The sequence below is a fragment of the Achroia grisella genome, unplaced genomic scaffold (genome assembly GCF_030625045.1).
Source record: "Achroia grisella isolate CSIRO2021 unplaced genomic scaffold, CSIRO_AGI_Agris_v1 utg483, whole genome shotgun sequence".
Classification (NCBI taxonomy): Eukaryota; Metazoa; Arthropoda; class Insecta; order Lepidoptera; family Pyralidae; genus Achroia; species Achroia grisella.
The window spans coordinates 1,057,959-1,071,716 of NW_026712886.1; the positions used below are offsets into that span (position 1 = coordinate 1,057,959).

The 13,758-nt window shown below is 32.3% G+C and overlaps 1 protein-coding gene across 1 annotated transcript in view; it reads left to right on the plus strand.

Moving 5' to 3' along the window:
• The first annotated feature begins 405 nt into the window (after window positions 1-405).
• Window positions 406-13,758, plus strand: part of LOC131845723 (hemicentin-1-like) — a 34,681-nt gene continuing 21,328 nt past the window's right edge. The window contains exons 1-7 of the mRNA XM_059194815.1: window positions 406-464; window positions 1,549-1,757; window positions 2,321-2,431; window positions 5,413-5,616; window positions 7,677-7,828; window positions 9,296-9,437; window positions 12,604-12,734. Of these exons, the coding sequence (XP_059050798.1) occupies window positions 421-464; window positions 1,549-1,757; window positions 2,321-2,431; window positions 5,413-5,616; window positions 7,677-7,828; window positions 9,296-9,437; window positions 12,604-12,734 (993 nt within the window). The 5' untranslated portion in view covers window positions 406-420. The remainder of the gene's footprint in view (window positions 465-1,548; window positions 1,758-2,320; window positions 2,432-5,412; window positions 5,617-7,676; window positions 7,829-9,295; window positions 9,438-12,603; window positions 12,735-13,758) is intronic.

Consider the following 13,758-nt stretch of genomic DNA (forward strand, 5'->3'; position numbering starts at 1 on the left):
AAATAATACCATCTTTCTTCTTTTATCTATTTTTCTATACATTTTAAATACACTATTTATTTTTAAAAGCCATCGTCTTTCCATAATTATAGTTACGCGCATACTAATAATACAATACCTTTGTTCACATATTAATAAATATACTCATTTGAGTTTACAAATATCTGGTTTCATCTACACTACTGCTTCATGTTATCTTCCAGTAATCACAGTTATAAAATTATAGTCCTAACTATAACCCTTCAGTAGATTTAATTGTCCTAAATTTATCATTATATTCATAATTGTAACGTTAATTTTCATAATTGTAATATTATTTTTTTCTTTACAGTGCCAACATCTGACGTTCAAGGAGTACTGGGAAAGAAGGCGTCACTGCCCTGTGATATTCAGCCTCTTAACGCTGAAGACGACGTCGTGATGGTACTATGGTTCAAAGATTTGGATGGGGAACCGCTGTATAGGTATGTAAATTGTTTTCTCTCGTTACAAACATAGATGGATTTTTATTATTAAAATTGTTACCATAATGGCACTCCTGCAAGGCGCTCCTCCGATCGATCCTCGTCCAATTCAACGGGAATAGAAATTACAACTGCCTCGATCGAAGTTTGAACCCCTATCCTCAAAATAAAGTCGTATCCGTCAAGCGGGAGTTGACCTTCAATAAGCCCTTCCTTTGGTTTGGAGTGCCTTCTGTACTCGCCTCCTATCGTTCGGTGAAGCTATAAAGGCCAACTGCTTCCAACAGCATTAAAATAGTTTAAAAAAATCCGTAAGGTTTGTGCGAATTACTAGTGGGAAATAAGAACAGATCTGAATCCAGTAGTAGGTCAGTAGCCAGTATTAGACGGGCATAGAGCTCTTTAACAAGGTCAAGAATATTATAAAGCAATAAATAAGCAGGTCAAGTACTTGACCTACAAATTAGGACAGCCTGTTACGAAAAATTACGACAACAGATTTAGAAAAAAATTTTTACTGATTTGGCTTGACAGAGAATTGAACCCAGGACATTTTCCCTAGTCTTTAGTAAGTTATCCAAGTAGTTCGGTGGTGTTTATTTTAGTCGAAACATCGAGAGAGGTTAAATACCTTATATACTATAAAATCATTCGTGTTAAGACCCGGTTCACTACATTAATAAAGGTGGTATTTTTGATAAAATCAACTAACTAACTAATCTTCATCATCATCATCATCATCACCTCAGGCCGGAAGACGTCCACTGCTGTTCAAAGGCCTCCCCCAAAGATCTCCACGATGATCGCTCCTGCGTTTCTCGCATCCATCGCCTTCCAGCGATCTTGATCGGATCGTTGGTCCATCTTGCTTGAGGCCTTCCCACACTGCGTCTATATATATATATAACTATTCTGAATAATCAGATTTTTTCTTTTATATAATAAAGGTAGTCAATCATACGACCTGCCTGATGATGTTAATTAATTCAGAAATATTAGACAAGGATTCAATATTTCGTACACAGTCGATTTTTTATTTTCCTAACTTGTACAATTTATGCTAAATTTTTGTAATTTTCTATAGCTACGATATCCGAGGACGCTCAATGTCACAGCCCAAACTCTGGTCATCACCACTAGTATTCGGGAGCAGAGCATTCTTCCGTGGTGGTGCTACACCAGCGGTCCTCATGGTGGACAATGTCGTGGCCATGGACGCTGGAGTTTACAGATGCAGGGTAGACTTCAAGAACTCGCCGACGAGAAATTTGAGGGTTAATTTTACTGTTATAAGTGAGTATAAGATTTTAATATATTTTTAAAGTAATAGCATCATCATCAACAGAATTATGGACATCACGCTATCATGTGATATCCGCAATACTACTCATGTGTTGCTATTCCGGACTAAGCTGTCATACCCCTGATCCTGTAAGAACTTATAATTATTCTAAATTTTGTATGTGATAAATCTGCGATTCTATATAAATATATCTACATTACTGCATATTCATCTATAACAAATACTGAAATTGTAAAAAATAAAACAATTTAAGATATAATTACAATTTTGTATATCCTCTAGTATGTCAAACACAAACAATATCTATTAAAATCTATGTTCTATATTAAAAAAAATATTTCTTATGATTAACTAAAACTTACATGTAGCGAACAATTCTTATTAATACTGAGTACTTATGGATGTGATATTTAACAAAACTTACGGTCAAAATTGTCGGTACAGTACGTATGGTTTAAAGTCAAGCCGTTTTTAAGTTTCAGCGAGATATATTTTATATTATATGTTGTTGTTGTATATTATATGTTTGCTTTAACAGTACAATATATTTCAGTTCCGCCTAGCCGTCCTACGATATACGACTCACTGAGAAGAGACAGAACGAAGTTAGTCGAGCCTTACAACGAGGGCTCCAATGTTATGCTCAGCTGCGAAGTCGAAGGAGGTATTGTAACATTTAATTTTTAATTTTTTGAAACTTATTGTCTATTTTTTTTTTAATTTATTTAGGACTAACAAACAGTAATTCAATATTATATATATATACAGTATGTGATGAGATGAAAGATAAATGTATCACCAACGACGTCACAGTTTTAAGACAATAATTACATATATAATCATGCAAATTTGTTTAGAGTAGTGGTGAATTTTATACAAAGTTACAAATATCGACTTAAAATGCAACCTATTTGAATTCAATTCATATTTAATATGAAGAAAGCTTGAAATTATATAAAATAATAAAAAAAGGAATTGCGAATATAAATTAATTAATATGTATTATGTTAAGTGTTTAACAGTCCGACCAACCATCTTTTTAAATAATGATGGTCTAGTGGCAGATATATCTATATTAGTGAACATATCACTATATGCTTTAATAATTCTATAAATTGGTGACCGAGTACCAGATTTTGTACGACATCTGTTAATAGCGAATATTCCTGTTTTCTTGACGCTCTCATTTGTGCTCTTAATGGAAGTATTTTTTATAGATTTTTATAATATATATATATATGCAAAACCTATACATTGAAAACAATGTATCTAAAGTATCGTAAAATAAAAATATATCATTAAAATTAAGTTTCTCCTTCAGACTGTCAAACAGTCCGATGAAAATTTCATTTACCATTTAAACATACGAACGTATACATTTCCAAGTATCATTCACATCGATTAGTTTGTATTATACTTTTTTACATATCAATTGAGAAGAACTGGCAAGATACTCAACTGAATTTCTTTTTTTTTAAGACAGTTTATTTACAAGTGTCTATGTATAACATTACATAAAAATCCCGTGCATGAACAACTATTGCCATGCACGCTCGTCATTCAACTAATCGTTTAGTGAGTAATAGGCTTTGCTCAGTAAATATGATTTGACAGATGTTTTGAATCGATTCTCACTATCGCTTTATTCATATTCATATTTCATTTATTAACCAATGTAAAAAAACTTCTTTACATATATGGCAAGTTATAATATACAGTAACTCATCTTATATATAAAATTCTAGTGTCACAGTATTCGTTCCCATACTCCTCCGAAACGGCTTGACCAATTCTCATGAAATTTTGTGAGCATATTGAGTAGGTCTGAGAATCGGCCAGCATCTATTTTTCATCCCCCTAAATGTTAGTAGTCCACCCCTAAATTTTTTTTTTATTTTAAGGCAAAACAACGTTTGCCGGGACCGCTAGTATTTCTATAAATTCAATCCAATTAAAATTACTTTAATAAATAAAATTACATGAATTAAATACGTACACAATATAACTAATAATGTTTCGTAGTCATAATTACGATAAAATTATATTTAGGTCTACATACTCGGTAATATTATAAAAAGGATGTTTTTCAAAAAAAGATCTTATTTCAGTTTTGACTTGTTTTAGGAATTCTCTTATTTGCACAGTTAGTTTATTATACATTTTGATTTTTATACTAATGACTTATTTAAAAGTTTTACCAAAAGCTTTAATCGTAATCGAGTGGAAATATCGATATAGTCCTCCTATATCATTAGTGAACTTGTATTGTATTCTAACGTTATAAATGAAATATTTCAGGTGTCAAACGTGTATACCTGAATACTTTTTAAACACAGACCATATAGTGTTTTTTCCATTAAAATAATAACGGCTATCAATTATTTTAATAGTCCTTGTGTAATATGAGAACGCTAATTGTAATGGGATATTGTAAAACTAGTAACTACACGCAGTGTTGCTTGTATTAAACTGTACATTTATTATATTATTATTTAATACAGAGTGTACAAAATCATACTCATACATCGTTTTGCTGCGATTTTTCTAATTTAGTACATATGCTAAATTAGAAAAATCGCAGTATAACGATGTGTGTGTCTTGTTTAGTTTTGGTAAAATGAATATTTTTTTGTATTTTCAGTCAATTGTAATTTCAATAATTGTGAATTGTAAAAGGAGAGAACTTATATCTATAATACAGGTTATTAAGATATTTGATGAAAATAAAATAATTATTATTACTATTAGATCATTATAAGTAGTTTATTTTTAGTAAAATTTTTTTAACAAATTTAATCAATTAAAATTCGAATATAGTAAATGTTATAAAGTACATTAAAAAATAAAGATAATAAATAAAAAAAATACCTATTTATTTTACCTATAGCATTAAGTCCGTTTTTTGTACCAAAATTTATTGTTCAATAAATTTTAAATATTAAATAATATCTTATTTTACAATAAGATACTAAAGGATATATTGGAATTACCCTTAAATAAATTCAAAACATCTGTTCAATCATATTTACTCAACAAGGCCTATTACTCACTAAACGATTACTTGAATGACGAGCGTGCATGGCAATAGTTTTCATGTTCGGGATTTTCATTTAATGTTAGACATAGACGCCTATATAAATACCTATGCATTGTAAATAAACTGGATTTAAAAAAAAAGTAATTCAATTGAGTTTCTTGCCAATTCTTCTCAATTGGATCTATATACCGAACTGGACGGTAGGGAAAAAAATTTATAATGTAAAAACTTGACGTTCATAAGCGGCTAAAATGCCCTACATGAATAAATGATTTTTGAATTTGAATTTGAATTTGAATATTCCTATCATAATCATCTGCTTCTTCCTTTTTAAATGGGTTATTTGTGGTCGTCGTAACATGTTTTTCTCTTCCATTCATCCCTGTTCGCAGTCATCTCGTTATTTACTTCCTTTCTTACCATATCATCTTTCACACAGTCCATCCATCTCTTTTTCGGCCTTCCTCTGCCCTTATAACCATCCACATTCATATGTAACACCTTCATTCCTAAGTAATATTTCTATATCCAATGAAATTTCGCATTTATAATACTTGGATATCACCCCTAGCTTATACGTGTATGTTTAAAGATATTTTTTTCTACAGGTAAACCTAGACCCCGAGTCACGTGGTATCTCGAGAACACAGTCATTGATGACTCGTATGAACAGCGGCCTGATGGTATCACCGTTAACACACTGACCTTCCCCAATGTTGGTAGACAGCATTTCAACGCGAGACTGGTCTGCCAAGCTTCCAACACGAATTTAGCACCGCCAGAAACCAAAGTCCTTATCTTAGATATCAATTGTAAGTAATATTAGAATAATTATCTATACATATAAATAAAATTGGAGTGTTTGTTTGTAATATTGAAATAACCGTTTTTTACTACATGCATATGAATATAAATACGGTACACACACCAAAATAACATATTTTACCTGTTCTGTCTGCCTGTCTGTTTGTTCCGGCTAATCTCTGAAATGGCTGGACCGATTTTGATGGGACTTTTATTGGCAGGTAGCTGATGTAATAAGGAGTAAGTTAGGCTAATTTAATTTTAGAAAAATAAAGTAATGATGTAAAATTCCACGCAGACGATGTCGCGGGTACAGCAATAACAATATTCCTGGACAATTCACACAACGCCATCTTGTCCTAAGCTAAGCGGATCTTATGTTATGGATACTAAGACCACTGATATAAATATATAGATATATTTTTTTGTAAATACTTACATAATATGAAATAGTATATAGAAAACTCCCAGATTTGATAATGTTTCACTGTATATCTCTTCTTTCACGATTTTTTCATGAGCTTTCTTTTATATTAGAAACTAACTACCCGCCCCAGCTTTGCATGAGTACATCTATTATACATACAAACCTTCCTCTTGAATCACTCTATCTATTGCTGAAAACTGCATTAAAATCTGTTGCGTAGATTACAAGATCCAAGCGAACAAACAACGGAAGCGACTTCATTTTATACTATGTAAAGATAATAAAACCATTCATAAAAGAAATTTCAAATTGAAAAAGCAATTTCATTCAAAAATAAATCATTTCTATAGTATAATGTCATATTACATTCAAATCTTATTCGAGAAAAGACAATTATTTAAAAAATTCAAGCAAAACTCGGTCGTTCAGTAGTCAGAGCAAAGCATGAAAGTTTATATAACATCTCTAAGTACATCGAAAATAAAGCCTAGTTCTTCGCTACAAAACAGTTAAGAAAATTAATTTCTGATGTGTATAGGAAAGTTTTCCCAAGTTAACATCTAGGGTAACTGTTTCTGAAAATATTTAAATACTTATAGACATTACGAGGAACAATTAAAAGTTATATTTAATTTTGTTGCTTGAATCTTTATAAAATATTAACGATGTCTACTTTTCCTTTATTACTGTAATGTAATAGAAATAGAAATATATTTCATTCAAATAAACTTAATATAATCACTTTCGAATAGTCATATTTTTTATTCTACTAACTCATTCGGAACGCAGACTCGTAACAAAAGAATCTGCAAGACACTTGCGTGTTGCTCTTTTAAATAAATGTTGTTCGGAATTATAATTTTATGAATTTTTTTTATTTATGAATTTTATGAAAAAAAATAGCAAAGTTCATGCAAATAAATGAATACTTGCTTGACTAATAAAATAAATCATCAGTAATCAAGACTCAGAACAGTCCAGTCCCTACAACCTATTGAGAACTAACATCAATTAACATTTTAAGAGACAGATAGATCATCAAGTACACATACATATACTTTTTACAACACAGTATCAAGCAGAAGCAAATACAATAGTTTAAAATCTAAGGACAATTCACACAGTGCCATCTAGTTCCACGCTAAGCAGAGCTTGTGTTATGGATACTAGACAACTAATAATATACATAGATACTTTTTTTTTAATATATACATGATATTACATTCGGCATTATATGTTAATGCTCCGGAATGGTTACACATAGTATACAGTAGTTACACACAGTATATATGATAACGTGATATCTATATTGCTGTTTATATATGACGCCCATGGTAGTCTATAGGTTTAACACACCATTTTACTTCTGATGGACGCGGGTTTGATTCCTCACGGTCGGTACATACATGTGCATTCATGAGTATTATTGCTTGTAACGAACTGTCTGTCTGTCTGTTTTTTATGTATATGCAATGTGTATGCAATTCCAAAAACATAAACTCTGTTTAGATTGGTACAAGAAGCCGTTATGTGAATTGTCCAGGGATATATACATATATGTGACAGTCACCAGTTTACAATAGCATATAATTAATTCTAATTTCTCAAACAACATACATATAATAATAAATTTTGTTCCAGTAAAACCAATAACTGTGACAATATTAGCAAAGGAGAAGCAAGTATCCGCTGACAAGAGGTACGAGGTGGAATGCAAGACGACGGGCTCCCGGCCGGAAGCGTCTGTGACATGGTGGAAGAACAACAGGCAGTTGAAACGAATGGCCAAAAATGTATGACATATTTTACTAAATCTATAGATATTACATAAATCTACACGTTGCTTCTTTAGGTTCATGTTATATTAAATAAATTGTCCTATCTTTCAAGTTGGATCCAATTACACACAATATGCAATACAAATTTGCAATCAGTTCAGTAGTTTAGGAATCCATCGCGGACAAACAACTTGACACGTAATTTTTGACACGTTATTTTGACTGAGCTGTCATTGATTGTTCGGATTAATACCAGCTGCTGAATTTTACCACCGTACCACCCGCCAGAAAAACTAAAATACCATCCTGATCATCTTGATGATCACGATCTTCCACCGTGCGGTCTAGAAACTTTTTGACACGCACAAGACATTGTGGAATTTCTTTCGAGCAATGGTATTTCTGAACCGAAATTAAACGTTCAAGAAAAGCTTCTTCCTTAGTAAAAGGTCGACAACGCACTTGCAATTTTGGAGTTATAGATACTCATGGGCCGCGGCAATCACTTACCATCAGGTGAGACCCAAGCTTGTTTGTGCTATAAAAAAGGTGAGCTTATTTAGCATTCCAATTACATTAAAAGTAGGCTAAATTTGAAACGTAATAATGAACATCCGGTCTATTTTAATGTAGGTTACACAAAACAGGGTCAGCTTCATGAAATAAGAGAAACCTCATTCAGGATCGTTTCCATTGTGTTCTAATTAATAGATTCTTTTCAGTACAGTTTTGCGGGTCGCATAATAATGTCGTCCATTGTTTGCTCATATTTTTTTTATTTCTGGTCGTAATTATCAATTGTTTGGAGATGCTACAGATCCCATAATAGATGGTTCCCGGGTGACGGTTAAAAATCGTTAATTAAGACGCGGAGTATTGTTTTTCTTAACTAATAACGAAAAGACAGTTTGTGATTTAATAGAGATGTTATGAGGTTTTGATTATCAAATAAAACATTTTAATAATAATTTAATTAATAATAGCTTAATCCTTAATTATATAGGAAATATCTAAATCCTTAAATAGCATAAGATGTCCAGTGGAAGGCCATGTGCTTTATAAGGTCAATTTTTTTACCTTGTTTTAGTACTCTCTCTATCCAACCCATGTTCCTAGTTTACCAAGGGAGACCCCCTTTACATCTATCTGCCCCAGATAACTCTGTTCTAGGTTGTCTGAGTAGTAAGGTTGGCCACCTGCTTCATAATATTGTTCCACCAATTGCCGCGTGACCTTCCTCTGCCTCTGGTCGTGTTTGGTATCTTGAGCACTTTTTTAACCATGTAGTCGTCTTCGCGTCTTTGGATATGGCCATACCAGTGTGCGGCTTTCTGTCACTTTTTCAACGTTAGGAGGTAGCTAATCTAAAAGTATCTGTTTTTCATATTTAATATATTGAAATCCTTATTTTGTTAATAATTTGCCGTTAAAGGAGCATGTCCTTCCATATTTAAAGGATTTATATTGTTTATTTCTTTGCAGTTCTCTGAGAATAATGAAACGTTAAGCGTGCTGAGTCTGGTTCCGAGTGTAGAAGATGATGGTAAATATTTGACATGCAGATCTGAAAATAAATTCATACCAGACTCAGCCATCGAGGATAAATGGAGACTCAACGTACACTGTAAGTTGTATTATTTACTTTATTTTTATTTTGACGGCCTCAGTGGTCTAGCGGTTTAGCAGACCGCCATACTTCCGATCCGGAGGTTTGGTTCCTCACGGTGTAAATATTTATATTATGAGTATAATTGTTTGTATAGGTCTGGATGTTTTCCATATATGTTATGTGTATTTAAGAAAAAATATCTGCCTATTTTTGTCTATTGTCTGGTACTCTTACCACAGGCTTTGCTTAGCTTGGGACTAGATGACTTTGTATGAATTATTCTGAGTTATTATTATTATTTATGACTACCTGTTACTTACGACTTGATTGAATGAATGAATTTGATTTTGTGATAGAAGTCTGCGTGCGCTAGAAGACTAAATGTCTACGCCTAGTCCTTTAAAAGGAACATAAAGTATATTTTATTTTAACTAGCAGTTACCTATTGATTTATTTGCGTGGAATTAAAAAAAATACCAAAATAAAATTAGCCTAAGTTACTTCTTATGACATTAACTATCCCCGAGTGAAAGGCCCATCGAAATCAGTACGGCCGTTTCAGAAATTAGCAAGAATAAACAGAGAGACAAAAATTTTAAAATTACTTTTTCATGTAAGTACCGTATATACTTTCATATACATTTAGTGAAAACTGTTAATCTTGAATTACAGAAACGGTCACTTTAATTTTATATATTCGGTCCTAACGAAATAAAAACGCCATAAAAGCCTTTCGCAAATCCTGGTTGAAATACGTAAACTCCACAAAGAGTTATTTAAATTCTGCTGTGCCAAAAATTCTCTACATTCATATCGATCTGTCGATCACTACGGCAGCTTCCAAGCGAATTTGATGCCAGGTATCGTGAAAATGCGAAGTCCAAATGTTGATTTGTTAGGACACCTGCAGCGGTGTTTCTGGCAATATTTAGAATTTGAACTCGCAAGAATTTTTGTTGCCATTTTAACGTAGTAAGCTTCTGAGAATCATATGGTAATGCTTGACAGGTCTTTTGTGGTAATTATATGTAGTTTATTAAAATATACTAGGAAACTGACTTAGTATGTTTTGCAAGCACAAAAAGCCGATCTATTTGAGTATAGCATATGCTGGTGGTAGTCACTCTATTCTCCCAAATTTGAATTTAGAAATTAATCTGTATTATTGTAAACATGTATAATATTAATTTGAAAAGAATACGAGCTGAGTCTCTTGTCAGTTCTTCTCATCTCGAAATCATTCCGAGCTGACTGTAGATTAGACATATCATAAGAGTCTGTAATAGACCTACGTGAATAAAGATATATTGAATTGAATTTGAATTTATAGAGTTTAAATAACTGAAATGAGAGGCCCAATGAGAGGCTAAATGCGGAAAACGGAGTCTAATAGAAATATACAATAGTTTAAACAGTGAATATGTCATTAGAATAATATTGTGATATATAAGTATACAACGCCAATAAATGGCACTATACTAAATATACATCGAATTATAGTTTTGTTTTACAGATTTTATTTTATTTTATGTCATTAAGTTTCTATCTCTCCAACCAATTCATCCAAGAAACAAACAACAGCCTAAGTCGAGATTCGAACCCCTAGGGGCGCCCTAGACTAAAGTCGTATCCGTCCAGCAGGAGTTTGCCTTTAGCCACTCCATAAGTCCTTCCGCCGATTTGGAATTCCCTCTGCACTCACTCCTTATTGTTCTGTAAAGCTGCAGCCAATCGCTTTAGAATAGATTAAAAAATCAGTTTTTGTTTCTGGATCTCTGATTATTTTATTTCATTTTTTTCTTTTCTTTTTTCCTTGTCTATCTGCGATCAGCTAATTAGCTTTTATAAGTATTGATTGCTAATATATAATTTAATAATGCATCTAGTTGTCTGTTCCATGTTGTCTATAATTTATTGTACATTGTACAATAAATTATAGATAACAATAAACTAATCTAAACTAATTATATCATTTACATAACTTAATTATACAACTACAACCTAAAATTAAAAAGCTTAAAAAATATAATACAATAACTAAAATATATTATTAAAAGGGGTCCCTTTATGCAAAGTTCCGAAGATACTGGCAGCGTTCCCTCTTTGAATAGCTAATAATGATATATTTACTTCAAAGTATGATAAATGTACAAAATTGAATTTAGCGGTGTTCTCAGACTGAAGTCGTATTCATCAGACAGAAGTTGGCCTTCGGCCGATTCATAATTCCTTCCGTGGGATTGGAATGTCTTCTGCACTCACTGGTGATAGGCAGTGTCTTTATGGTTCTGTGAAACTGCGGCCAATAGCATTATATTAGCTAAAAATACGCTTGTTTCCGGATTTGAAACTATGTAATACCCTTGTATACACGAATATAGTGTTTCGGTTTGTAATACCTTTAGGACCTAACTTGTGGTCAGATATTTCAATGTTACCGTTACGCCGGGCTTATCTGATATATGAATTAGGTTGAAGACTTACCATAATAGAAATACTGTTAAAGAATTTTCCTTAACTGATTCAGTTACTCGAGTAGCCTCAATAGCCAAAGGTCATGCTATAATTACGTCTTTTATAATCTAATTTCATTGTAATCGCCGAAAAGAATTATATGATTGCTATAAAATTAGGTTTAAATTAGTGGAATTAATCTTTTACAGAAGGTCTACGCCGAATATGTGAATAATGGATACTTTAACAAGTCTGTACCAGCGCTAATATAATACTATGTTATTTTTCTTTGACAAATAATGTGTTGATTTTATACCTTGTCTGTTTAAATTGGAAACTATATAGAATTTAATACCTCTTTATTACAAGGATTTTTTATAATACTCCGTTATTGAATATTTATTTCAAAATAGAACGGACTGTGACTCTTGAAATATAAATAATTTCTTGTACATTAAATTACATTATACAGATATGTACATTCATGGTAGAGACATTTTTTTATGATTAGTACTAATTTGTACTTTTGATATAAAATGCTTACTTGTCACCATGGTGTTATAAAAAAAAACTATCTCGCTCTCGGACATTCGAACGCTGTCTTTCGTACGTACGTTGCGTATTTCTGTCCATTGAGACTTCAACTTCGCCGCCCACTCTTCACATCTGTTAGTTTCTCATATTCTCTGAAATGTAATGTATAATAATATTGCTATTTCTTCTACAGATGTACCAGTAGTGGATCTCAAAATGGGATCCAATTTAAATCCGGACGAGATAAAGGAAGGCGACGATGTTTATTTCGAATGTACGGTGAAGGCAAATCCAAAAACCCATCGATTGGTTTGGTTTCATGATGTAAGTGCATAAAAATATCATGATTTTTTATTTAGTTATAATGACAAACCAGCACTACGGACTGCAGCACTATCTTCTAAGAATAATCTTCAATTGTTGTCTCTACCGAGAGAAGAATATTCTTAGAAGATAGTGTGGTGTGTGATGAAGTGGGTGTAGGGAGCAAAATTTGAAAAAATTCTCGATAGAAAATAAATCTTGGTAGGCTTGGGTAATACTACAGCTGTATAGCACCTGGTAATAACCCAAACCTGTAAAAAAATCGCACTATGGATAATACATTATCATGCAACATCCTTGATAACACTCATGCGTTGTCATTTTAGAGGACTATGTTGTTATGCCTCTTAACTTGTAATCTATAATTGCACTAGACCCGAAACACTGCTGACAAAGCAATCTGCTTATCCGCTAAAATAGGTAAGTCTTTTATATTACTACCTTAAAATTCTACGACGAATAATGTTGCTTACGTTTTTATTTTTACAAATAAAGTAAGACCTATAATTATTTAGTATATATTGAAAGTTTTTCTTACAATAAATTTATAACTTCAACACGTATACCAAATCACAAAACACTTACAGCAGTTATAATAGTTTCATAAACTACTTAGAAACTTTCATAAATATGAAAACGAAAGGTACCTTTACAGTTTATAAATAACTCATGCTTCTCTTCAAATAAATTTGACATTTCGGCGTGATTATAGTTTTTCTTCAAAATCTTTTTTTAAGCAATCTAAAGAGAAAGATTTCCAATATATCGTTCGCATAAACGACAGTTTATTGAAATTATAATGAAGAAAAAGGTAATAGTGCATTAGATAAAAATTTGTAACCGTAGCGTCCATACATAAGTGACGACTGTTACAGTATGTACAAACGTCAAAAGTCATATCGTCAGGAAGGAGTTGGCCTTCAGCCGCTTCATAAGCCTTCCGAGGGTTTGGAGTACCGTCTATACTCGCCCCCCATCGTCCGGTGATGCCGTAAAGGCCAGCTGCGGCCAACAGCATTACAAT